Here is a 26,422-nt window from a genome sequence, read left to right on the forward strand (position 1 = left end):
GGATGGTCCTGGAGGATCCATCCTTGGCCAGCAGACACCCAAGCTTGCAAGCCCCTGGTGCAGCCTCCCAGCACTTTGCTCACTGTCTGCAGCCACACTAGCCAGGACTGCACTTTGTGCCAGAAGTGCCAGCAAACCACTGAGAACCAGTGGAGGATCAAGTTATTCTCCATCTCAGCTGCGTCCTCTGGGATTTTCGTTTCCCCCTTCTTTGGGGCTTTGGCTTCCCCCTTCTTTGAGGCTTTGGCTTCCCCTTTCTTTGGGGTTTTGGGTGCCCCCTCTTTTGGGGCTTTGGCTTCCCCCTTCTTTGGGATTATGATTTTGCACATCTTTGGGGCTTTGTATTTCCACTTCTCTGGGATTTTGGTTTCCTTCTTCTCTGAGGGTTTGGTTTCCTTCCTCTCTGGGGCTTTGGTTTCCTTCTTTTCTGGGATTTTGGTTTCCTTCTTCTCTGGAGCTTGGGTTTCCTTCCTCTCTGGGGCTTGGGTTTCCTTCCTCTCTGAGGCTTGGGTTTCCTTCCTCTCTGGGCCTTGGGTTTCCTTCTTCTCTGGGGTCTTTGTTTCCTTATTTTCTGGGGGTCTGGTTTCCTTATTCTCTGGGGCTTCGGTTTCCTTCTCTGGAGGCTTAGTTTTTATGAGCTTCTTTTCCTGTATTATTTTATCCACTCGTGCTTTCTTCTCTTTAGGGAGGGCATTATACTCTTCCTCATCTACTCGCAAGACACGTTCTGCAATCCTGTGCACAGCTCTCTCCCACTGCAGCTCTTTAGAACAAACCAGAGGAGAAACCATGAGTGACTGCAAGCAGAGCTGAGTGCTCTGGGTCAGCTGCAAGGATTCACAGCTTTTCCTGATCGGCCTGTCATCCCAGGAGATACTGGGGAGCTCATATCCCTGCTCCAAAATTCAGACAATCCCCCAAACTATGGCTGGGTGGTGAGGTCCTGTGCTTTGCCTGGCTTAAGTGCACCAAGGCTGAGGAGAGTTGTTTGTCACTGAGCTACAGCAGCTGGCACTTGTGCCCAAGATTTAATGTTAGAAATTAAGGTGAGTCTGTGAGCCTCAGATCTCCTGCAACTCTGAGATGAGTGCTGGTTACACTGAGGCAGAAGGTGGAAGGATTAATAAAAACATTTCTTACAATCTCTGCTCCAAACCCATATACACACAGATAAGGCTGAGGGCTTGAGAGAGATTTTTTCCCCAGAGGCTTGTTTATTCTTGGTCTGAGGGTCTTTACCTGCACAGGGGACAGATGGTTCGGGGGGGCTTTGAAAAGCAAGCAGGCATCTTTCACTGCAATGGGCACAACCTTGGGAAGGAAGATGGCACTTTCTCCCCAGTCTGCTGGGCACTGGGAGCACTGTTTCCCAGAAGCAGCTCCTTCCCTGCTTCTCTTACCAGCAGGTAAAAGCACACCATCCCATACTTGATTTTAAAGCCAGCACTATGTCCCTTCTAACAACTGTGCATGCAGGTGATGCTGCTCGCACAGCGGTTCCCCTGAGGATCAAGCATTTGTCCTCCAGGAACATTGTTTCCATACACTGCACCCATCCTGCATTCCCATGTGGAGACCTGCAGCCCTGCCCCACTTGCATCACCCGTCTCCACTGAAGCTAAATCCTCCTTGTGGGAAAAGCCCAGCTGGGACCCAGACTCTGCTTCCTTCCACCAGCTCCCAACCCAGCCAGGTTCAAAACTGAGCAATGCAAAACTTCCCCCTGCACCGAGCCAGGTCTGGCCTCACCCTGCAGAGCTCAGGGTACCAACTGCCCAGCAAGTTTCATAAATGTCTCCAGTCTCACACAGAGAACAGCCCAACGAGCTGTGCAACCTGACAGTGGGCATAGGTAACTCTCTGGAGAAAAGAGCTCATCTGGAGCACGTCTCTCATTGGAAATTCCTCTGGGAGGTTGACCTTCCCTTCCTCTCATTTGTGAGGTTACACTCATAGTCCTCTTGTGCTTAATGAGCCACTTCAGAAGGCTTTCTCCTTGTTCAGGTGGGCAGCAGTTCTGCCTGCTGCCCATGAGAAGCAAGCTCAATTCAGCTTTGAGGAAATATAAAATATTTGGGAAAGAGACAGGCATGCTTTACCACCCCTAGATGAGCTCTTTTCTCCAGAGATTTACCTATGCTCACTGTCAGGTTGCACAGCTCGTTGGACTGTTCTCCATGTGAGACTGGAGACTTTTATGAAACTTCCTGGGAAGTTGGTATCCCTAGAAAAATGAACATGTGCCAAGAATGGCAGCAAAGGGGGCTATAAAAGAACACCTGACTGAGCCCTTAAAATTTATTTCATTTTTTTTTGGCAAGCCAGTGATGCACGTCACCCATGTTCCCTAAGAGACCCAAGGACTGAAAAACTGCTGCTCTGAGTAAGCAGAAGTGGACAGTCATGGTGGGTTTCTCAAGCACTGGCTCTGGGTCCTTACCAGCATTTCTCCTTACCAGCATCACCTTCGTCTTTGTCTTTCAGCTCCATGGCAGCCTTGGTGCAGAGCTCCCGGGCACAGAGCCCTGCTGGGCTCTGGTCGTTGGCCATGGCCTCTTCCACCACGGTGTCAATGCACACGTAAGCAGCGTCGTAATACTGACACAGGCCTGCTGCTATCTCTGTCTTTCCTGAGAGAGAGAGGAGCACTGCTTGGTGACACTGGCACAGGAGGCATTGCAGGGACAGGCCCTGGAAAAACTTCCAACAAGATTTCAAAGTTAAAAGGACAGTAGGAGAGCAAGTGTCCCTCCAGGGGAGGCCATGGGGGAGGCAGCTGTAGCGTGGGTACAAGCTCCGAATTCCAGAGCCAAGAGGATCATCTCCACCTCCTGTTCAGCTCAGGACTTTGCCTTAAGCACCATGGCCCACCAGGATGTGTTCCTCCTGCTTGCCCCTCTCCCTGCAGCCCTGGGCTGCAGCTCACATACCTGCCTGGGGTGGCCCATGGACAATGACAACAATCCCTCTGTGCTGCTGCGCTTCACACCTCCCTGAAGATGGGTCAATGCCCAGGTGACGCATGACAGCCCGAGAGATAGGATTCCCAGTCATTTTCACCAAGGACTCAGGACAGAATGTGACAGTCCTGTATGCTGCAGTGTAAAACCAGGGGGAAAAGTCAGCCTCCTGCCTACATTTGATCCTCACCATCCTCCCCATCCCCTAAGACCCCAGGAAAGGAGACTTGGTGAAAGCAAGATGAGCTTGTTCTTTTGTTGCTAGGAAGGTGCAAATATAAAAGAGCCAGTGATATTAGACCTGGTCCTACTGGCTGAGGAACTCATCCAGTCCTAGTCTTTGTGGCTAAGGGACACAAGGGAATATCCTGATTATTTCCCCAGTCTATGGCAGGCAGATAGGAGCTTGCTTTGGCTACACTCAGGGTTGGAAGAGGATGCCATAGCCCTTCAGCCAAGAGCTCCTCCATCAAGCTGGGGAACAGGCAGCTGCTAAAAGCATGGCCTTTCCCTGGAGAGCAGGGTGACAGAGAGTTCAGGGTGTGTGGGCTGGAGTCCCTGCTGTTACCACAGGCAAAACAGACACTGCCAAACCCTCACTGTTTTTCTGACCTGCTGCTGCCTTGCCCATGGCCTTGGCCTTGGCCTCAGCCTCAGCCCTGGCCTTGGCTTCTGCCACGGCCTTGAGCTTTGCCTGTTGAGCCTCTGGCCTCTTCTGTGCTTCATAGTCCTCCAGCACCTCTGGGGGCAGCGTCTCACCCACGGCACGGGGAGGCATCAAAAAACTCTTTTGGTACTCAGACCCCACTGCCATCCGCAGGATCTGTGTGTGGAGGGAAGAGAAACCATATGCAAGATTCCTTTTCTTGCCTTTCATCACACAGACTCAACAAACCCATTTTCTGTCTCCTCCCTTCCTCCCAACAACATTTAGTTTAGGTGCTCCCACAGCATGTCAGCAGAGCTGGCTTTGCCCTGGGGATTGCCTCCATCTCCCTGCTACAAGCCTGGGAATGCTGGAGTGATGTAAAGCTTGGGCAGCATGGACATGGGGACCAGAGCTGCCTTCTCACCTTCTCCTCCTCACAGTGATAGGTACCCTGAAAAAGAGGCATTCCCAGCATTTTGGAGAGGCTTGGAGATGGCCATTTTAAACCAGCTTGGATGCCAGATGTGTCCCTCAAAGGTTGTACTTCCAAGCCCCAGAGCCAACAAAGGGGCTGGGAAGGGAAGGGAGCCCTGGACCGAGGTGGGCAGGAACCCGCTGGCCGTGGTCCCAAGGCAAGGAGCTGTGCCAGGGGACGTGTGTGGTACCTGAGAGCCACAGCTGATCTCCTGGGGCCTCAGGGAGTAGCTGACACGTGAGGCATCCCCGGTCACCACCACCTCGTAGGTGGGGCCTCCCTCCACGTGGCACAGCACCGTGACATTGGAGATGGTGTTGAGGTGGCCAGAGAAGGTGAAGGAGACCTGCTGGCTCTCTCCTGGCTGCAGCACTCCTGACAGTGGCACGATACTGAAAGCCTGGATAGAGAACAGGAGAGACTGAGGTGTGGAGCATGGAAATGGATGCAGAAGAGCATCTTGGAGCAAAGTGCAGCTGTACCTGGAGGGGCCTATTCCCCAAACACAGCCAGAATCATCCTAATCTCATCCTGCATCCATGCCACTGACCAGTGCAGGGACCATGGGGAAAATCTTCTCCCATAGCCATGGATCAATGCATTAATTAGTGCATTACATGAAAGTGAACTGGGATGTCTCCTGGCAGCAGAAATTCTCTCTCTGATGCACAACTTGCCTTTAAAAAGCATTTCTTACTGCTTTTAGAAAAGGAGGAGACTCAGAGTGAGAGCTCTTGGAGCTCAGGGAAGGACTCCAGGTCAGCTCATCTGACTCCTGAGGCTCTTGCCCTCTGTCTCTGATTTAAAAGCTGCTTTCTCAAGGTCCTACAGCAAAAGCTCCTCCATAAATTTCCTATGGACCACCTGAGGAGTTCCAGGGGGAGCAGTGCCCTCCATAGGTGCTGCACAGCATCCTTGGGCAGCCCTGCAGCATGTCATGCACGGCCTCTCCAACAACCATCTGTTTGAGCAGCACTTTGTGATGGGCCTGCAGGGATGGGAGGCCCCTGTGTGGCCAATGCTGAGGGCCACCAGTGGGACTGGGAGCTCCAGCCCTGCTTGCCACACTGACAATGTGCAAGTGAGACACATTCCCTCTCACCATCTCCACTTCGAGGGGAGTGTGTGGGAAGTCCATGGAGCACCTCAATTCCTTCAAGCCTAGTGGGGGGTGAGGGTTTTCAGGAGTTTGTGGTGGCACCTGAAAAACAAGCCATTTTCTATGCTAGGAGGAAGAGACAGCCACTTTGCAAAGTCGATTTTTCTGGGCACAGAAACCAATCATGTGAGGTCTCCTCATGCTCTGAGACACTGACACGGTGCTGACAGCACCCACAGCCAAACCAAGTGTGGCCCCAAAGCCCAGAGCTGGAGGGAAGCCCTGTAGACAGGGCAGGTAGAGAGCGAACTACTGTCCTCAGAGGAGGAGGAATGGGTGAAAATGGCAGAAAAGCAAAGCATCAGCTAATGGAACAGGTCCAGGCAAACCAGTCTTGATCTAGACTCTCAGAAGTTTCCTCAAACACACTGTAGACCCAAGTGCCAGGCAGCCACAGGAGCAGAAAGCGCAAGAGTCACAAAGAAAACCCACCCAAGATGCTACGTGTTCAATGTCACCTGTGCTTTACCTTCAGAACAGGCTTGCTGGCAGTAATGAACCATTTGCAGGGTACTTGGAACCGGTTGTAGAGTCGGATGGTCTCAACCTTGCTCTGCCCAATGAGGATGTCAGAGAACTGCAATCTGTTCTTGGAGAGGTTGAGTGACCGTTCCAATACAGTGGCACGGAGACGGATGTTATATATGGGGCCTTCTGTCACCTGGAGAAGGACAGAGAATTCAGCGGAGGGCACAGGTGACATGTGCTGCTGTGCCCAGCCTGCTGCCCGCCCCAAGAGCTGTGGTACCTCGATGGGCAGCACCACTTCCACGTCACCCTGTGGCCTGTGGGCACTTTCAAATCGCACGTCAAACACCATGCTGTGGTTGGGGGGCAGGCCATTCGTCTGGTGCAGGTTCACGCTGAAACCTTGAACAAATGGACAAAAAGCAGCTGAGATACACATGAAACACAATGTGTGCCATAAGCACGTCAAGGCCTTACAGGTGTCCTGGCTGAGAGGCCTGGGAGAAGCCCCACGCTGTGCTGTGACCTGACAACAACTTAAGAGTGCACCTGAACACCCCTCAGACACAGTGAGCCACTGTGTGACGGAAGCACAGCCTTGCCTCAAGGCCTCTTTTGGAAGCCTCTTTTGATCCACCAGAGGATCTCACAGGCTGCTTCCTCAATAAAGGCTGAATACAAGTGCTGTGACAGTGTGAACTCCAAACAAAGCACTTGCAAAACACAGCAGACCCCTCTGGTTGGCAAAACAAGCCACAGAGAGCCCAAAGAAACTTGCTGCTCATGAGAGCCAAGGGCAGAAGATGCTGAGAGGTGACCAGGGTGATGAGCCCATCTGGCCCCTGCACTGAAGCATTAGGGCAGTCACAGGCAGGCCAGGTCCCTGGCCATGGCTGGCCAGGAGAGTTCTGCCTCTAAAGCTCCCAGCAGGGGCACCGAGAAGAAAAAGCTCAGAAACCTCCCCAGGTTCAGGGCCTTAAGCTAAGCTGTCTGAGACAACTCCTTCAAGGCCACAGGAAGCGTCTCCAGCACTGCTTACCTGTGTCCTGCAGGACAGATACATTGACCTGGAAGGACACATGGATCTGCCCAGGGTTGGTGATCTTCAGAGTGCGTGTCTCAGTGTAACCCTTAAGGACAGGGCCCATGTCCAGGACATACTGGGGCAGCTCAACTCTGCAAGGAGTAAGGACAGGCCTTAAAGCACAGTTCTTAAGCGTGGCTACATGTCCAAGTGAACAAAGCATACAAATACAGTGGCTATTTCTTCATTCACTGCTGTAAAAACTCAGCTCTAGCCCATGAAACCCATGGCCTGACCACCTGGCAATGACTTGGGAAGTCAGGAGGAGTGCAGGTCCTAGGTTTTATCAGCTACTAAAGGTACCTGAAAATAAAATTAGTTTAAAATGGACACTGGCCACAGCTCCTCTGCCAGGAAAAGCCAGTATAGGTGAGTCCACTGGGCCTCCACTGCTCTCAGTGGAACTGCCTAGCCTGGTGTACAGCCTGAGCCTGAAATTGCTTTGGGGTCTAGGAATAAGGTTTGCCTGCACAGGAAATCATTGCTCTGCAACCAGATCACATGAGCTGTTCTGCAGAGCATCTTCTTCCTGAACTGAAACCTCCCGTGCTGCATCATGATGGTGCAAAGGGACAGACCAAGTCACCTAGATAAGCCCTGCCACCCCACCAGGATTCAAGCCATCTGATTTTGGGTTTTAAAGGGTTTGCTGACATGTGCAGTTCCCTTCTCCTTTTGTTTAGTGTCACAGCTGCACAGTTGGAACCAAGACATCAGCTGGGAGTTGTCTCTTTCAGAGCTAGTCAGCAGGGACAGAATTTATGATGTCTGCAAGGGCTTGAAGGGGTGCACTGGGTCCCCCAGCTCTAGGGACAGAACCCCACACCTGTGGGGAGCTGAGCAGGCCAAAGCTCAGCGTGGAGCTGGGCAAGGGAGGACACTCTGCTGCTCACATGTAGCGTGCCACAGCCACCAGGACCTGACCCTTTCTGGAGTCCAGGCTATTCCCAGCTCTGCAGGAACAAGGAGCTCTCAGGAGAAGGGGACATGGCTGGGTGTTCCCCACGGGGCACCTGGAGATGGGGATGGGAGTCCCTACTCACTTGACAAGACTCTGGCACAGCTCCTTGTCAGGGAACCTGCTCTTCGGGGGATGGGATGTGAGCTTTTCCTCCAGCTCCAGAGCAGCTTTCTCTACCAACATCCTCATCATCTTTATCTGCAGCTGGGTGTTTGACTGAGGAAAGGGAAGACAGTGGCTGGTTAGCAAAGGTCCTTCCCAAGGCCCAACTTGCACCTGAGAAAGGATCCCCCCCCTGCTCTTGTTGGGAGGGGGTGTGGGGTCCTCCTGTCTGGCTGCTCAGTGTCTGTGACACCTCCTGCTCTCTTAGCCAGGACCTCATCTCCAGGGAAGTAACTCCAGCATCTTTGCCCGCCCAGACACTGTTCGCAAAGCTGCTCTGGCCAGGCAGACAGACAAGCCAGGAACCTTCCAGAGCTCCAGATACTTGCCTGCCCCCAGCCAGTACCAAGGCAGCTTGGACAAAAGCTGTCTTGAGAGGGAGCTGGGAGCAATCTGGTGCCTCTTGGAGATGAGCACCACCAGCACAGCCCCAGGGCACAGTCAGGCAGCTGCTGTTAAGGTCTGGAAATCTGGCAGGGACCAATTGGGTTGGGACCAGTGAACTCCCCAGCAATGGCCTGCATCTCCTTCAAACCATCAACTCCATCCCTGGAGCATGGCCTTCAGGATCTCTCCCTGGGGTAGCCAGGAAGCTGGTGCAGGCCCAGAAGAGACCATGACCACAGTGGCAGCCCTAGGGGCAATGCTGAGGTGACACAAGGTTGTAAGTGGGCAGGGAGGTCCCAGGTGCCATCAGGGCACCGGGGAGCTGCTGTGGGCTGCAAGGGGCTCAGGTGACATGGAGAGGGTGGCATGTGCCAAACGGGGCTGCAGCTGCTCTTACTACAATGCCAGAGTCAAGCACGCAGGGATCCAGGCTCTGAGTCTTCAGATTCTGAGTCTCCAAGGTCTGACTCTTAGTGGTCTGAGTTTTCCGGTTCTGAGACTTCAAGGTCTCAGTCTTCAGGCTCTGAGTCTTCTTAGAAACAACTGATTTATTGCTCTGACTGTATTGTTGCAGGGGTCTTACGAGCTGTTTCAGTGTCTTCTCATATTTTTCATTCCCTGAAGGAAGAAAACATCCACAAAGAGAAGTGTGAGCAAAGTGCCAGTCCCATTTAAGCTGGCAAGTCCCTGCCTACCAACACTGGTTTCTTCCAGAAAGAAATCCCTCAAGCCATCTATGGAAAGTGGATGCTGCTGTTCCTCTCTGAATCTCATCCCCTGCAGTGTCACACAAATCCAACCCTGCCAGAAGCCCTGCCAGCCTCTCTTACAGCTTTCCCAAGCCCTTCAGTCTAGCCATCATCCCTCAGGACCCTGCCAGATGTGCTGGCAGGCTCTGCAGCTTGGTTCCTGGGACAAAGTCCACATGGGACCCTCTGCTCAAGACTCATGAAGCATTCAGAGTGTTTGGCTTGGTCTGGGAGTCCTGCAACCCCCCAGGCTCGGTGGAGGTGGCCATGAGCTGCTCTATGGGCATATGGTAGGGAACAAAACCCGAGGGGCAGACAGACAGTGCCCACCTTTGATGTTCCAGGGCAGGTTGACACTGATCATGGGAAAGGAAGCTTCTCCTTTCAGGCAGATATTTTCCGGGTCCAGGTCATCCACTTTAAGCTGGTAAGTCCTGCTGAAGTCTCCTGGTAATCCCGGCATGTAAGAGAATTTCAGCACTTGCTTCTTGCCAGGTGCAATGGAGCCCTGCAGGGACGGGAGAAGAGGGAGGGAATGCATCAGAGTGTTTGATGGGGGATGGCTCAGGGGACAGACAGGCTGAGAACACAGGTTCTCATCTAGAAGAAACCATCAGACCACATCACCTTCATGATAAATATATTACAGTGTTGGCTTTCACAATTGTTAAAGTAAATACTATGTGTTCTATAATGTTGACTTTTGTAAAATAAGTTTTGCTAAAGTTTAGAGTTCTTTCAATGCAAATGTTGTGTTGTGATACCAATGTTGGTGAAGAGTTGTTTTAATATTAACATTTAACCAATGAAGAAATGGAAACCTGTTGAATGTGTTGAAAAGTCACAAATGACCAGGACTAGGTCACTGCACATGCTCCATCTGCCGAGCAGGATCTGACAGAGTGGCTGAGGGCTCCAGCGGGAACGCTCTGTCCCTGTCCTGGGTTACTCTCTCCGTTTCTCATTCTCTCTCTGCTCTCTTTACAGGTTCTCATCTAGAAGAAACCATCAGACCACATCACCTTCATGATAAATATATTACAGTGTTGGCTTTCACAATTGTTAAAGTAAATACTATGTGTTCTATAATGTTGACTTTTGTAAAAGAAGTTTTGCTAAGTTTAGAGTTCTTTTAATGCGAATAATGTGTTGTGATACCAATGTTGGTGAAGAGTTGTTTTAATATTAACATTTAACCAATGAAGAAATGGAAACCTGTTGAATGTGTTGAAAAGTCACAAATGACCAGGACTAGGTCACTGCACATGCTCCATCTGCCGAGCAGGATCTGACAGAGTGGCTGAGGGCTCCAGCGGGAACGCTCTGTCCCTGTCCTGGGTTACTCTCTCCGTTTCTCATTCTCTCTCTGCTCTCTTTTCTGTCCCACTCTGGTCAGGACCAATCTCTTTATCAATAAACAGTTTTCAGATATAAACTTCCTGCGTTTGTTTCCTTCCTGGATTAGGTAAAAAGACACCTCATAGCACCTGGGGAACTTCACCTCAAACTTAAGGACAGCCAATTGCACAGAAGCCAAAAAGTCCCACCTAAGAAATTTACTAGAAGAAGAAGAGAACAAAGAAAGGAATTGCTTTTGTGAGGTCTTTTACCAGCAGCAAGAATCTCTTGCACCTTGCTTGGTTTTTCTCTGTAAAGAGTTTTGTTATTTTGCCTTTTATTAAAATTTTTGCTTTCCAACACTATCACAGAAGCCATCCTGCTGATTTTATGCCTTCTAAGGTAGCTGAGCTGTCTTGGGTGTGACATAGATCTCCAAGAGCTTATGAGACCTGGCTTGAGGAAACCATATATCAGGCTGCCAGTGCAATACCAGCTCTCGGGTGAAAGCAGAAACCTGGAAACAGGTAGGCTGGCTGGCTTGGGAAGAGGGTACATGGAGGTCAGGACTCATCACAGCTTGCTCTGGGAAGGAAGCAGGAGCTCTTACCATGATGATGCAGATAAAAGCCACATCTTACATTGTGAAGGAAACAAGGCAAAAAATCCCACACTCTGCACAGTCCTGTAGGATCTGAGTGAGCTTCTCCAAGGAAAACTCTCCTATTGCTCCCTCCCACTCACCCCATGTCCAGCCACTGGTCCTGCTGCCCAGCCACTGTCAGGGCACAGGACAGCAGGGCAGCCAAAAGGGAGGTCAGCATGAGCATGACTTGCTGGTGGCAGGCTGGGGAGGCAACACAAGCAGTAGATGTACAAGAAAATCTACCTCAGCTCCTGAAGATTGGTTTAAATCCTGCACTTCATTCAGGGCTCTGGCTGCCTCCTCCTTTCTAATCCTGAAGTGTCTCCATTGAGATGCCTGGCGATCCAAACAGGTTATCTTCCCCTTTGGTGGCTGGGGTTTGAATTTAGGTGGGTGAAGCTCATCTCTGGAAAATAAGATAACTCTGAACAGGGACCTGCAGTGGGAGGAGTGCACGAGCAGCTCCTGCTCAGGATGCAGCCCCTGGGTGGGTGCTGGCACACTGAACTGAGAAATGGTTTGATCCAGCCCTTCCCAATCCAGGCTGGAGCAGCTCTGCTCTAAAGGCAGCCCAGGGATGACACTGAGGTGCTGCAGCAGCTGCAACTGCTTGCATTGAGGAACTACAGAGGGCAGGGATTAACATCTTGTGGGGATGCAAAAAGCAGTGGGAGAGGAAAAGACAGAGAAGGCAAGCAAAAAGGTGAGACTTGAGGCAACAAGGGACAGACCCAGCCAGTGACTGCCAGCACAGCCCCCCCAGTGCCCAACGCCAGAAACTCTGCAGCTCCACCAGGTATTTATCAGGAATGTTTCCCTGACAGTGCTGGGGGGTTGGTTGACATTTTCCAACCCTCCCAGGTGACTCAAATTCTCTCTGATGCACAACTTGCCTTTAAAAAGCATTTCTTACTGCTTTTAGAAAAGGAGGAGACTCAGAGTGAGAGATCTTGGAGCAGAGTGAAGGACTCCAGGTCAGCTCATCTGACTCCTGAGGCTCTTGCCCTCTGTCTCTGATTTAAAAGCTGCTTTCTCAAGGTCCTACAGCAAAAGCTCCTCCATAAATTTCCTATGGACCACCTGAGGAGTTCCAGGGGGAGCAGTGCCCTCCATAGGTGCTGCACAGCATCCTTGGGCAGCCCTGCAGCATGTCCTGCACGGCCTCTCCAACAACCAGCTGTTTGAGCAGCACTTTGTGATGGGCCTGCAGGGATGGGAGGCCCCTGTGTGGCCAATGCTGAGGGCCACCAGTGGGACTGGGAGCTCCAGCCCTGCTTGCCACACTGACAATGTGCAAGTGAGACACATTCCCTCTCACCTTCTCCACTTCGAGGGGAGTGTGTGGGAAGTCCATGGAGCACCTCAATTCCTTCAAGCCTAGTGGGGGGTGAGGGTTTTCAGGAGTTTGTGGTGGCACCTGAAAAACAAGCCATTTTCTATGCTAGGAGGAAGAGACAGCCACTTTGCAAAGTCTGAGTTTATAAGACAGCTTCAGGGCCACCAGTGCAATGCCAGCTCCCGGGTGAAAGCAGAAACCTGGAAACAGGTAGGCTGGCTGGCTTGGGAAGAGGGTACATGGAGGTCAGGACTCATCACAGCTTGCTCTGGGAAGGAAGCAGGAGCTCTTACCATGATGATGCAATAAAAGCCACATCTTACATTGTGAAGGAAACAAGGCAAAAAATCCCACACTCTGCACAGTCCTGTAGGATCTGAGTGAGCTTCTCCAAGGAAAACTCTCCTATTGCTCCCTCCCACTCACCCCATGTCCAGCCACTGGTCCTGCTGCCCAGCCACTGTCAGGGCACAGGACAGCAGGGCAGCCAAAAGGGAGGTCAGCATGAGCATGACTTGCTGGTGGCAGGCTGGGGAGGCAACACAAGCAGTAGATGTACAAGAAAATCTACCTCAGCTCCTGAAGATTGGTTTAAATCCTGCACTTCATTCAGGGCTCTGGCTGCCTCCTCCTTTCTAATCCTGAAGTGTCTCCATTGAGATGCCTGGCGATCCAAACAGGTTATCTTCCCCTTTGGTGGCTGGGGTTTGAATTTAGGTGGGTGAAGCTCATCTCTGGAAAATAAGATAACTGAGAACAGGGACCTGCAGTGGGAGGAGTGCACGAGCAGCTCCTGCTCAGGATGCAGCCCCTGGGTGGGTGCTGGCACACTGAACTGAGAAATGGTTTGATCCAGCCCTTCCCAATCCAGGCTGGAGCAGCTTGAAGCTCATCTCTGGAAAATAAGATAACTGAGAACAGGGACCTGCAGTGGGAGGAATGAAGGAGCAGCTCCTGCTCAGGATGCAGCCCCTGGGTGGGTGCTGGCACACTGAACTGAGAAATGGTTTGATCCAGCCCTTCCCAATCCAGGCTGGAGCAGCTCTGCTCTAAAGGCAGCCCAGGGATGACACTGAGGTGCTGCAGCAGCTGCAACTGCTTGCATTGAGGAACTACAGAGGGCAGGGATTAACATCTTGTGGGGATGCAAAAAGCAGTGGGAGAGGAAAAGACAGAGAAGGCAAGCAAAAAGGTGAGACTTGAGGCAACAAGGGACAGACCCAGCCATCTGCACTGTCTTTAGCTGAATGAATGGCTTGAGGCAACTTCCCAGGACCACGGTGCCTGGACAATGACATTTTTCACTCTGAAGTAGAAACTCTGGGAGGCAGGGAGAGGAGATGATGTGATGAACAAGTCCTATTGTCAAACAATTCCGAACCCATAAGGTTCTAACACCCACATGTTGCAGGGTGTAAAAGTCAAAATGAGTAACAAGTATCACAAAAAAAGGGAGTGAAGATCCAAGGTGTCCACTGAAAGCCAACCCCTGGGAAAGAAATCATCCTGGCACTAAAGGAGTTGTCTCAGCAAAGAAGGAAAGGAAAGGTAACAAGATCTTCAGCATCAGCCCTAAGTGGCTCTTTCTCTGGCCTTGGGACTTGCTGGGCATCCTCCAGCACAATGCAAGGGAGGAAGGCAAGGAGCAGAGAGCAGCTCCTGCAGAGAGGACCCATCCCAAAGCAGAGGGGCCAGAAGGGCCTCCAGCAGCACTGTGGGAGCTGGGACTAGGAGCCCTTCATCAAGGTGGACATTGCCTCAGGCCACAGAAGACTGAGAAAGCAGCTTTCACCCCAGCTTTCCTTCCCAGGGGAAACCACTATGGGGGCTATGCAGCACCAAACTGGTGGAAAACCTATTCCCTGCATCCAGCCTGAGCACAGCTGGTCAGTGTTATTTGTCAGATCCTAGGCAAACAGCTTTGTTCTTTGCCAAGTGCAAACAGGCCACCAGCAAGAAGAGCTTCAAGGAGAGGGCAAAGGTGCACACACCTCAACGTGTTCACCTGGCTGTCTGAATGGAATGACCAGTGGTACTGGACGGGAAGTGGGCTGCAGTTGGTCATCTTCAGAGAGCGCACTTTTTCAGTGCCAGGCACGATGCAGCCAAACTCCAGGGTGCTGGGCTGGATTTGGAGATTTGGGAAGTGCACTTCTCCCTGAAGGGTGATACGCTCCACAAAAGGATGGCCCCTGACCATGTCTATCTTCAGAACCTTCTCTTTTTTCCAGCTCTTCAAATCCAGTCCAAAAGATGGGTCAAATGAGATGTAGAGATGACAGGTCTCCCCTACATCCAATCTCACAGGCTGCAAGGAGATGAGCAGTAATTAATACTTAATCACCTCTGGGATAATGTCCCACGGTCTGACAGCAGGAAACAGTAAATGCTCAAAGTGACTCCAGCACGGGCTTCTCAGTTCATGGTTCATTGCTCTACAGCAGGGATCTGACTGCAGGCACCACAGTCCAGCCCAGCATTCCCGCAGGCTCCCGTTCCTGTGCTCAGCAGCAATACAAGGGGGTGGCTGCTGGAGAGCTGGCATGCTTCCCAGGAGACACCTTTACTGCATGGCTTGCCCAGACCCAGTTGCCTGCTCCCTTCTCCCTGTGCCTTACAGCCAGGACAGGTCTTCTCAATTCAGGTAAGATTTTGATTCCCTCAGCAGCTCTGCTGATGCAGCTCAGGCCAGCCCACTGCTGAGGCTACAGAATAAACTTCTTGACTCAAGGAGCTCCCAACAGAAAGGCACCACCACATCCCTCCTCTTCAGACCCCACTGGAGGAGTCCAGGGCTGCTCACCTGGCCATTTGGGAGGGGCTGCTGGTCCTCATCACAGACCAGGAACGGCTGCTCCAAGTCCAGCATAAGGTCCAGTGGCAGCAGGCAGGTGTTTTTTAAAGACAAAGGCTGGTACTGCAGCCTCAGGACATCACTGGGTTTCTATGGAAACAGGAGACACGGAAAAACAGCCTCAACCAACCACAGACCTCCTTCTGCTGCATCTCAGATTTTTCAGCCCCAGAAGTGCATACATTTCTATTTACCCTTTCTATATGTTTCTACCCTTCCAGGAGCTTTTTCTTTATAGCAGATGCTTTTCATGTTTAGAAACCACAGCGTCCTCTGGAGGACAGGGAAACACTCCCACATACAGATGAGGGAATAAGCTCATCAGAGGAGGTGGTGCTGAATAAGATCTTAAGCTGAAAGTGAATCCAGACCATTTGTCTCCAGTTTTGTCTCTCTCTTGGGCAGAACAGCACTGGAGGATCTTCACTCACATACAGTCATTTCTCACAGCCTTACTGGCTCTAGCAGCCTCAAAAAGCAGTTCATCTGCAACACGTGTCCTGCAGCCCCTGCTACAGGGACAAGGTGTCTGTGGTCTCAAAGCTATGATCAGCCTGGGCTCTTCCTTCCTGTCTATGCATTGTGCTGGGCTTCCTGCATGCCTTAGAGAAACCAGAGACTTTGGGAAACTACTTCTGCATGTACTGATACCAAGCAGGTGCTGTGCCATAGTATGCAATAAATCAGTTTGTGGGTGTGGCATCGAGCAGAACCCAGGCAGAATCAGGGAGGGCTGAAAAGCTTCTAAATTACATCTGAACTGCCTGTTCCAGGGATTCTGTACTTCAGCGGGAGCCTGGGAACCAGAGGAGAGGCCTGAAACTACAGAAACCAAATGATGAACCATCTTCTCTTTTTCAGACAACGTGCAGGAGGCAGAAAGATGGTGCTGGAGTTGGGATCCAGAGACTAAAGGGCACCTGCTCTGCCTCAGTGTTATCATCACTGCAGCTGCAGGATGTCTGGGGGTCCTTTCAAGCAGAGGAGGCTTAGGGAAATGCACAGAGCTGTACCATATAGCTATACCATAAAGCATCCATTCCAACAGCAGAGAAGGCAAAGACACACAGGAGATGTTGGGTTTTTCCTTGTCAGCCTGAGGAACTCACAGGAATCTCCATTTTTCCCAGCTTCCCTACAGCATCAGTGTAAAGACATCACCGTGCCTTGGAGGACCCTCAAAAGCCTCCCTCTACAGTGAGCAGAGAAACTGGCATTTCTCTGGAAGTGGCCACCATCTCCTTGGCAGTGCAGCTGTAACTGCAGCTTTACTTTGGGGAAGTCAAATACCAGTCTCATCTCTGAAAGCATCTTCACTCATTTGACAAAGTGCCTCAGGAAGGGCAAAGAGGGGCTTTAACACAAGCACACACCCCCCTCAGCCATGCTGTTAAATGCCAGGATGCAATCCAGACTTACCTTCTCCACCCGGAAAGAGAGTTGTCTGGCTGACACTTCTATAGAGGGGTGAATAAACTTGCAGGTAACGATTGTTTCTATTATCTTCTTAGGTTTGGCATCTAACCCAATCATAGCTTCACAGAACACATAATCCTGCACCTCCTGCAAGCAAGAGTCACTTGTCACCAGTGGGTGGTGGCAGGGCACCCTGCAAATGCCCTGCACTGGCTCAGCACCCACCACGGGCCCTATTCCTGCCACAGTTACAGTCACTGCCCCCTTTCCTTCCTGTGATGCAGCTTATTTATTCTGTGCTCAATTGTCTGTAACACTGCACCCCAATAACCTACAAAAGGCGCAGAAACCCCCTCCCTTGACATGGCCTTTGTTTTACTCCATGCTTACCCCAGATAAACCATTAGCACTTGTTTAATTCACTTTCTTTTTGGGCTCCTACTCTAAGTGTAACTTATTTCTCTGCCCTTCTTTGCTGACTCAGCATGCAACACTGCTTGCCCCAGAAGAGCAATATTTCCTTCCACCCCTACTTTGGGATCAGCACTGGGTTTTGGTAGCTGTGGAATCACAATAAAGCCTTAGCTGGTCTGATGGTGGCCAGCAAGGAAAGCCACTGGTGTTGCCACAGAAACGTGTAGTCTTAAATCAGTTTTGTGAAGGCCCCTGCTCATTTCCCCAGGCAAATGTCAAGGGACTGTGGAACAAGCCCAGGGGAGGGGATCTGATGGTTCCCCAGGCTCAGCCCGTGGTGGGGACCTCACCTGTGCGATGTGGGAGAAGCCTCGCAGCACCATGTCTGCAGACTGGCCTGGCTTCAGCTCCATTGACCATGGCTCCACCCCAAACGTGGGGTTGGCACGTTTGGGGCTCTGGGAATCATCCTTGGGGCTACTGAGGGCTGAGACACTCTGGCCCTTCTCCTCCTCAGGTGGGCTGTAGCATTCCGCTCTCCAGGAGAGCCGATGGAAACGGCAGCCCCGGTTTGTTACTCTGAACCGACGAATACAGGGAAGGAGGCTAGAATAGAAGGCAGGATGCAAAATAGTATGGGAGTAGCTATTTCCCTGGTCATCAGATTGCTCCCAGTGAGCAACCTGAGGTGTTAATAGCTTGGAAACTGTCTTCCTTTCCAGCTCTTAATGTGGACCAGAAATCGTGTCTGATAAGCTGCCCTTCTGATGTCGTTATGGCAAAGGGAAATATATTCATAATGGTAATGTAACATTTTCCAGGTGAGGCTAACAGGACGTGGTGTTTTCCCCCAAAATGTTTGTTCTGGGGTGATCCATACTGTTGCTGTATTTTGTATTATTCTGTGCCCAAAACTGTAACTACAGCAAAACTGCTCCTTGTTGAGACAGGAGGAGAGGTGGGAGTGGAGAGATCTCCTACCTGAATTGGTATCCCAAGTTGATCTCTGGGGTCAATGGTTTGTCTATGACAATTGTGGTGCCAATGCTCAAGGCCTTGAGAAAGAAGGTGGTCCAAAGGCTGCTCCCAATGAACAGCTGGACAGAGTCATCAAAAAGACCAGTGTCATCCAGGGTTGCTGTGATAGTCACAGGAAGCTCACTCCTAGCAGGGATCACTCCTTCTCTGGGTTCAATAACAAAGCAGTGGGGTTTTTCAGTCTGTAAAACAAACATAATATGCATTAGGATGGAAACCATACACCCTGGTGTCTTGTGGGATATAAGACAAGGAAAGACTAAAGACGGGAGGATAGAAATCCTAAAGGCTTAATTTCCCTAAAGTTAAGCTACAGTACTGGGCAACAGCAGAGCTCATACAACCTGTATTTTCCCTCTCCAAAGCCTGTTCCCTATGAACAGCTGGACAGTGTTATCAAAATGCCCAGTGTCATCCAGGGTTGCTGTGATAGTCACAGGAAGCTCACCCCTAGCGGGTATCTCTCCTTCTCTGGGTTCAATAACAAAGCAGTTGGGTTTGTCAGCCTGTGAGACAAACATAATATGCATTTAGGATGGAAACCATACACCCTGGTGTCTTGTGGGATATAAGACAAGGAAAGACTAAAGACGGGAGGATAGAAATCCTAAAGGCTTAATTTCCCTAAAGTTAAGCTACAGTACTGGGCAACAGCAGAGCTCATACAACCTGTATTTTCCCCTCCTTTAAGGGACTTACCCAACTAACTCAGTTTTTCCCAACCCAAGGGATGCTTATCCTCAGGAGAGTGTTCCTTTCCTATTCTCTGGAGTGTGAGCCAAGGAAAGCTGCTTTCTCTCTCCTGGCTTCTCACAAAGGCTCAAGGCCAGAGGAAGTCATGACTACTCAAATCCCACTGCAGAAACCACATGGCTGGAGGACACTGCTGAGAGCCTAAAGACAAAAGATTAAATTAAGGGAGAACTTGTCAACACAATCCAGGTTAATTTCTGCTCCAACATCTCTGCACCTGACTTCACTGAGGGGTGCCCCAGCTAAAACCACTCCAGAGCCAGGTTCCTCTGCCTTGCTCAGATGGAATATTGGAGTATCTTGCCTCCTCTCACACAGGGCAATATGGAAATCTTGCATATAAAAACCAAGTCATGGCTGCTACTGACCATTCCATTTTCCTGGAAAACAGTCCCACAGATACTCACAATCTCTATCCTGAAGTCTGTAGGGACGAGACCTTTGTTGAAGAGGGTAAAGCTTTGTGAAGTAGGTTGTAAAGCTTGGATCGTGCCAAACTTTATGATACATGGATGTGGGTAGATTTCTGCCAGCCGTCCAAAGCTCTGTAATTCTGCTCTCTGTTTCAGGAAGCAGGCAAGAAACATTTTAAAAAAAAACCAAAACAAACTGCAACAGGGAAACCTAAAAAAGCTTAAACAGCTCAACCCTGCTCAAGTTATTTCTTTAGGGACAGCCACCACTCTCCAGCTGAAATGCTGGGCTTTTGGGGAAAAAGAAAATTACATGTCATCTCCAAATTTAAAAAGGATTAATGTAAGAGAACCTTTGAAATTACAAATTATTGGCCCAAAGGTAAAAGCTTTGCAAGAAATCTCTAGTTAAGACCAGGCTGACAGTTAAACAACTGGTTATTCGGGTGGGGAGAAACCCTCCTCTTTCAGGTAAGCAGCCTGATAGCTGAAAGCAATTGTTTTGTCAAACTTCAGGCTCCCTGGCACAGCCTGCATTGCCTGTCCTTCCTGTTCACTGATTTACATGCAGTGCCACAATGGCTCAGGTTCAGACGTTTGGTGCCATCCAGGGAATTTGGCATCATCATGTCCATATGTTTTAATATAAGTTTAAATCCTTGCAACCACTCTTCAAATGGCAGCTTTCCTTTCTTTTACAGAAAGCTCAATGTTCCCAGAAGTCTTCTGACATCTTCTTTTGTGCTCAGAGAGATGACATTTTAAAATAGATGTTTCCACTGTAGAGATGAGACTCTCATTGAAGAGGGTAAAGCTTTGTGAAGTAGGCTGTAGTGGTGGGATCCTGCCAAAATCTATCAGCCTTGGACGTGGGTAGATTTCTGCCAGCTGTCTAGAGGTCTGTAATTCTGCTCTCTGTTTCAGGAAGCAGGCAAGAAAGATTTAAAAAAAACCCCAAAACAAACCGCAACAGGGAAACCTAAAAAAGCTTAAACAGCTCAACCCTGCTCAAGTTATTTCTTTAGGGACAGCCACCACTCTCCAGCTGAAATGCTGGGCTTTTGGGGAAAAAGAAAATTACATGTTCATCTCCAAATTTAAAAGGGTTAAGGTAAGAGAACCTTTCAAACTACAAATTATTGGCCCAAAGGTAAAAGCTTTGCAAGAAATCTCTAGTTAAGACCAGGCTGACAGTTAAACAACTGAGCAACACCCTCCAGGTCCACCAGCATTTTCCGGTAGAAAGTCGTCATGGTGTTGGAACACAGGGTCACCTGGTGGAAGAGAAGAACAGGAAATTCTTCCTTACAAAAGCTCATTTCCCATGTGTGATATCCTCCAGTTCTTGAGGGAGGATTTTGCCTTAATTCTTCTGCTGGTCCATGTGTAGAGCACAGTCTCAGAGTAACAAAAACCTTCTGGCAATACCAGATTCGTTAAACACACCTTGCTATCAGGGCATAGGTCAGCTACATTAAACCACTAGACTAAAGCTCTACACACCACTGTATTCAAATTAAGGGCCCAATTTTTCATCTGACTACAATGACATAAATGCAGAGGAAATCTGACTTGAACAGAATGAGTTCAGCTTTACAGCAGGAAGCTGAGGGCAAAGTGTGGCCCAGTACATGCTGGGCAGTTCATGGCTGCAGAGTTTTTTGTCTCCACTGGAGATCCCTGCAGTGAACACAAATTGTTCTGCTCCCCAGCAGAGGAGACATGAGACCAAGAAGAAAAGCTAACTGCTTTATACAATGACATCTAACAGCCACCTTCTGTCCTCATCCTTGCCCTGTCCACTTGCAATCAAATAAATCACCCTCAAAAACACAAGAATGGCTTCAGGACTTAACCTATGGTATGTGATCTCAGCTTGTGATTTTGGAAACAAAACAGTGCTCCTTGAGGAACATCTCGGGTAACCCAGCTAGCAGAGGCCTCACAGCAGTGCAGACCTCTCACTCCCACGATGCTCAAAGCTGGCACCAGAGCTAAAGCCCTCCCACACTCAGTGAAGCTTCAGCCCTGGTGCTGAAGCGTCTATGGCTGGACTCTTCCCGTACCTCGATATCCTGGTGTCCCTGGGGGAGGATGGTCCCTTGGCTGGGATTCATTGTAAACTCCCTTGGCTCCATATAAAAATGAATTCCATTCCTCCAGGATGGGTCACTGTCGCTGCGTATCTGATCAAAGCTGCTAACAGCCGGCTGCGTGCCATCGTCCGACATGCGGAGCTTGAATGTCACGGGCGCCACGGATTTGTTAATGAGGCGACAGCTCTGGGTGAAGGGAAAGCCTAGGAAAAGACAAAAATATCCACTGAGGCACCCATTATGGCATGATCCTGGTGTGAATATCCTGGCAGGATGAAAGTGGGATTGGAGTTCAGCTCTTTATTATCTGAACTACAGCTGACCGAGAAGCTGCATGAGGAATTAATTGTCACTTAGTTCCCTTTGACACTGATTCCAGACTGCAGCCTTGAAAATGCCCACTCCTAGCCCTGGTGAACACTGCAAGCTTCTCTCTTGGTGATGGGGAGGAGCTCCCTCACCTGCGCCAAGCCAGCACCAGTTATCTCTCAGTGATGAGTGTGCACTCAGACCGAGCATTTACTCTGAAAATTCAAGCTGTAAAATTCCCTGTTAAGCGTGCCAACACTGCCACCATTTTCAAGATATATAAACAGTGAGCTGCCATTGAGAAGAAGCTACAGCAAAAGAAAGTGAGGATGGAATCAGGAACTAGAACGTGGTGCAAAGCACCGTAACGTAGTTGCACTCTGCAGGATCCTAAGGCATCTCTTGGTTTGGGCCAAACAGACTGAGCACATGACAGCTCAGAGCCCACTCAACTGGGGACAAACTGAGCCTTGCTTTGAGATTAGCAATTAGGAACCAGGTCCCACCTCACCCAACAAACGGGGACATCACACCCATGCTGTTCACTGTGATTGCTGCCTGCGAGGGTTTACCCCACTTGAGCTCTGAGATTTGCTTTCCATCCTGGAAAGCCAGAGATACAGCCACACATGCTGGGGATGTCCTGCAGAGCCCGGAGAGCAGCCACAACCTGCTCTGCAGTGGACATCTGGCTGGGCTGGCCAGCTCTGTGGGGAGGAGTCTTCTCCCCGGGCCTGCTCACCAAGAGTCACTGGAACACAGATGGGGAGACAAAACAACTGCAGGTTCAGCCCAGAGCATCTCTGTGCCCATCAAAGTGATCACTGCCAGCTCCAGCAGTGACTCCAGCAGGGAGGCAAGAGAGGCACAAAAAGGACAAACACAGATGTCAGAACCTCAGATGAGACTGAGGTCACCACAGGCAGACAACAGTCAACAGTTACAAAGAAGCAAAGGTACAACAGCTGCCTTCAGCTGAAGAGACCTTAGGACTGAAATTGGATTAAGCAGGATGAATCTCCTGTTTCAGAACCATATTTCTACCTGTTGCCTTTCTTGTTTCATTTATTCAAAAGGCAACTTGACAAGTGCCTCCGTGGTGATGCAGGGTGGGGAAGAAGCAGCTCAGGAAAGGCAATTAGTTTCCTTAAAAAGTTCATGAATTTCATTGTTACGGGTTTAGGCTTTGTAGTGAGTGTTCCCCTTGGTCTGGGGAGGGGAATAGGGGTTTTTGGGGATTTTGGCCCTGGGGCTGGGCTTTTCCCTTCGGGGTTTTCTGGGAGTTGTGGCGTCTCGATATCCTGGTGTCCCTGGGGGAGGATGGTCCCTTGGCTGGGATTCATTGTAAACTCCCTTGGCTCCATATAAAAATGAATTCCATTCCTCCAGGATGGGTCACTGTCGCTGCGTATCTGATCAAAGCTGCTAACAGCCGGCTGCGTGCCATCGTCCGACATGCGGAGATTGAACGTCACGGGTGCCATGGAGTTGTTAATGAGGCGACAGCTCTTGGTGTAGGAAAAGCCTAGGAAAAGACAAAAATATCCACTGAGGCACCTATTATGGCATGATCCTGGTGTGAATATCCTGGCAGGATGAAAGTGGGATTGGAGTTCAGCTCTTTATTATCTGAACTACAGCTGACCGAGAAGCTGCATGAGGAATTAATTGTCACTTAGTTCCCTTTGACACTGATTCCAGACTGCAGCCTTGAAAATGCCCACTCCTAGCCCTGGTGAACACTGCAAGCTTCTCTCTTGGTGATGGGGAGGAGCTCCCTCACCTGCCCCAAACCAGCACCAGTTATCTCTCAGTGATGAGTGTGCACTCAGACCGAGCATTTACTCTGAAAATTCAAGCTGTAAAATTCCCTGTTAAGCCTGCCAACACTGCCACCATTTTCAAGATATATAAACAGTGAGCTGCCATTGAGAAGAAGCTACAGCAAAAGAAAGTGAGGATGGAATCAGGAACTAGAACGTGATGCAAAGCACCCTAATGCAGTTTCTCTCTGCAGGATCCTTAAGGCATCTCTTGGTTTGGGCCAAACAGACTGAGCACATGACAGCTCAGAGCCCACTCAACTGGGGACAAACTGAGCCTTGCTTTGAGATTAGCAATTAGGAACCAGGTCCCACCTCACCCAACAAACGGGGACATCACACCCATGCTGTTCACTGTGATTGCTGCCTGCGAGGGTTTACCCCACTTGAGCTCTGAGATTTGCTTTCCATCCTGGAAAGCCAGAGATACAGCCACACATGCTGGGGATGTCCTGCAGAGCCCGGAGAGCAGCCACAACCTGCTCTGCAGTGGACATCTGGCTGGGCTGGCCAGCTCTGTGGGGAGGAGTCTTCTCCCCGGGCCTGCTCACCAAGAGTCACTGGAACACAGATGGGGAGACAAAACAACTGCAGGTTCAGCCCAGAGCATCTCTGTGCCCATCAAAGTGATCACTGCCAGCTCCAGCAGTGACTCCAGCAGGGAGGCAAGAGAGGCACAAAAAGGACAAACACAGATGTCAGAACCTCAGATGAGACTGAGGTCACCACAGGCAGACAACAGTCAACAGTTACAAAGAAGCAAAGGTACAACAGCTGCCTTCAGCTGAAGAGACCTTAGGACTGAAATTGGATTAAGCAGGATGAATCTCCTGTTTCAGAACCATATTTCTACCTGTTGCCTTTCTTGTTTCATTTATTCAAAAGGCAACTTGACAAGTGCCTCCGTGGTGATGCAGGGTGGGGAAGAAGCAGCTCAGGAAAGGCAATTAGTTTCCTTAAAAAGTTCATGAATTTCATTGTTACGGGTTTAGGCTTTGTAGTGAGTGTTCCCCTTGGTCTGGGGAGGGGAATAGGGGTTTTTGGGGATTTTGGCCCTGGGGCTGGGCTTTTCCCTTCGGGGTTTTCTGGGAGTTGTGGCGTGATGCCGTGGGTGGCTGTGAAGTCAGAGCTGAGGTTGGGCAGGGAGCGGAGCTTCCCTTCCTCCCGCTCGGGGATGGAAGCTCGGCCGCGTGCTGCTGCGGGAGGTTGTGTGCTTGGCCCCGGGACTGCCCTGGCTGCAGCTCAGCGCTGGCACCGACCTGCCTGCCTTCCCCACTGCTGCCTGTGCTGCTGGCACTGCTCACATCCCCCTGCCCTTTGGGAGTTTGCCAAAGGAGCATTTCCTTCCTTCCTCCCTCCCTCCCTCCCTTCATCCCCTGCCAGTGCCAGCTGGGAGGCGATCACTGCCCTGCCAGAGCCCACAGCTCCTCCTGCTCTGATCAGAACTACACCAAAGGGGAAAAACGGTACTTGGCAGGTGGGAAATGTCTGTTCTTGCATTGTTGTCTGTGCTCTCCTGATATAGTCTAGGAAAGAACTGTTATTCCTTTTCCCATAGTTTTTCCTGTGATCCCTGTAATTAAGCTTGCACTAGAGTTTAACCTGGGTGAGTAATAATCCTGATATTAACTCTGGAGGCTAAATTTTTTTTTTTTTTTCTTCTGAGGGGAAAAAAAAAAATCTGCTCGCTAATTTGTGCAATACGTTATCTCAGATCACTAACTTTGAGGCTGCACCGGCAACCCAGTGTGCTGGAGCCCTCGAAGTTTGGGGATTAAATTTAAAAATACATATATTTCGCCTGTAACTCATTCGGACGCTTGGGAAAGTGGCCACGCGATAAACATATGAATGGAAGCAGGACCTGCAAAATAATTACTCATCAGAGTTTTTTAAAGCCTGATATCAGGAAACAGGAAAAAAATGTAGTTTATGTGGGAAAAGAAGGGCTCACAATCCGTTCCTTGTTGTGTTAAAGGGGGTCTGGGGAACGAAGTCATTTTCTGGACTTTGTCCAGGTTCTGGGTCGTGACCTAAACTTCCTTTTATATATTATTGCTTTACACATAAAAAACTTCTCCTTTTTTTTTTCCTCCCCCCCCAATTACTGGTGCTAAATCCTGAGGTGATCAATGAGCAGGGCGCATCTATCCACAGGGAGACAGGGATCCCGAGTGGGAAGGGGTGTCCGTGGGGTGCTTATTTTATTTTTCTATCATTTTTCTAGGATGCATTTTCCTCTCCCTCGCTCAGCCGCTCAGCGAGGATCCCACACACGCTCACATCCCTCCCCAGCCCCTGCCCAGCTCACACCCACACCAAGAGTTTATTTCCAATCCTGCCTTTTCTCCCAAATCACTTTTTTTTTTTTACTTTTTTTTTTTTTTTTTTTTTTTTTTTTTAACTGCTCACCAAGAGTCACTGGAACACAGATGGGGAGACAAAACAACTGCAGGTTCAGCCCAGAGCATCTCTGTGCCCATCAAAGTGATCACTGCCAGCTCCAGCAGTGACTCCAGCAGGGAGGCAAGAGAGGCACAAAAAGGACAAACACAGATGTCAGAACCTCAGATGAGACTGAGGTCACCACAGGCAGACAACAGTCAACAGTTACAAAGAAGCAAAGGTACAACAGCTGCCTTCAGCTGAAGAGACCTTAGGACTGAAATTGGATTAAGCAGGATGAATCTCCTGTTTCAGAACCATATTTCTACCTGTTGCCTTTCTTGTTTCATTTATTCAAAAGGCAACTTGACAAGTGCCTCCGTGGTGATGCAGGGTGGGGAAGAAGCAGCTCAGGAAAGGCAATTAGTTTCCTTAAAAAGTTCATGAATTTCATTGTTACGGGTTTAGGCTTTGTAGTGAGTGTTCCCCTTGGTCTGGGGAGGGGAATAGGGGTTTTTGGGGATTTTGGCCCTGGGGCTGGGCTTTT

At 50.1% G+C, this 26,422-nt stretch overlaps 1 protein-coding gene across 1 annotated transcript in view; it reads right to left on the bottom strand.

Annotated features, from left to right (window-relative positions):
- The window catches only part of LOC121347744 (hydrocephalus-inducing protein homolog), a 57,262-nt gene that overhangs the window by 16,005 nt on the left and 14,835 nt on the right, over nucleotides 1–26,422 (bottom strand). Inside the window, exons 12-33 of the mRNA XM_041426618.1 lie at nucleotides 23,067–23,192; nucleotides 21,329–21,561; nucleotides 20,466–20,536; nucleotides 18,545–18,602; nucleotides 18,040–18,278; nucleotides 17,409–17,664; nucleotides 16,648–16,791; nucleotides 15,178–15,318; nucleotides 14,366–14,682; nucleotides 12,357–12,415; nucleotides 9,385–9,654; nucleotides 8,703–8,923; nucleotides 7,839–7,972; nucleotides 6,751–6,887; nucleotides 5,992–6,113; nucleotides 5,702–5,904; nucleotides 4,567–4,576; nucleotides 4,275–4,484; nucleotides 3,573–3,783; nucleotides 2,931–3,095; nucleotides 2,457–2,630; nucleotides 138–763 (exon numbers count right to left, since the gene is read on the bottom strand). Of these exons, the coding sequence (XP_041282552.1) occupies nucleotides 138–763; nucleotides 2,457–2,630; nucleotides 2,931–3,095; nucleotides 3,573–3,783; nucleotides 4,275–4,484; nucleotides 4,567–4,576; nucleotides 5,702–5,904; nucleotides 5,992–6,113; nucleotides 6,751–6,887; nucleotides 7,839–7,972; nucleotides 8,703–8,923; nucleotides 9,385–9,654; nucleotides 12,357–12,415; nucleotides 14,366–14,682; nucleotides 15,178–15,318; nucleotides 16,648–16,791; nucleotides 17,409–17,664; nucleotides 18,040–18,278; nucleotides 18,545–18,602; nucleotides 20,466–20,536; nucleotides 21,329–21,561; nucleotides 23,067–23,192 (4,127 nt within the window). The remainder of the gene's footprint in view (nucleotides 1–137; nucleotides 764–2,456; nucleotides 2,631–2,930; nucleotides 3,096–3,572; nucleotides 3,784–4,274; nucleotides 4,485–4,566; nucleotides 4,577–5,701; nucleotides 5,905–5,991; nucleotides 6,114–6,750; nucleotides 6,888–7,838; nucleotides 7,973–8,702; nucleotides 8,924–9,384; nucleotides 9,655–12,356; nucleotides 12,416–14,365; nucleotides 14,683–15,177; nucleotides 15,319–16,647; nucleotides 16,792–17,408; nucleotides 17,665–18,039; nucleotides 18,279–18,544; nucleotides 18,603–20,465; nucleotides 20,537–21,328; nucleotides 21,562–23,066; nucleotides 23,193–26,422) is intronic.

The sequence above is a fragment of the Onychostruthus taczanowskii genome, unplaced genomic scaffold, assembly GCF_017590055.1.
Source record: "Onychostruthus taczanowskii isolate IOZ18803 unplaced genomic scaffold, ASM1759005v1 scaffold113, whole genome shotgun sequence".
Classification (NCBI taxonomy): Eukaryota; Metazoa; Chordata; class Aves; order Passeriformes; family Passeridae; genus Onychostruthus; species Onychostruthus taczanowskii.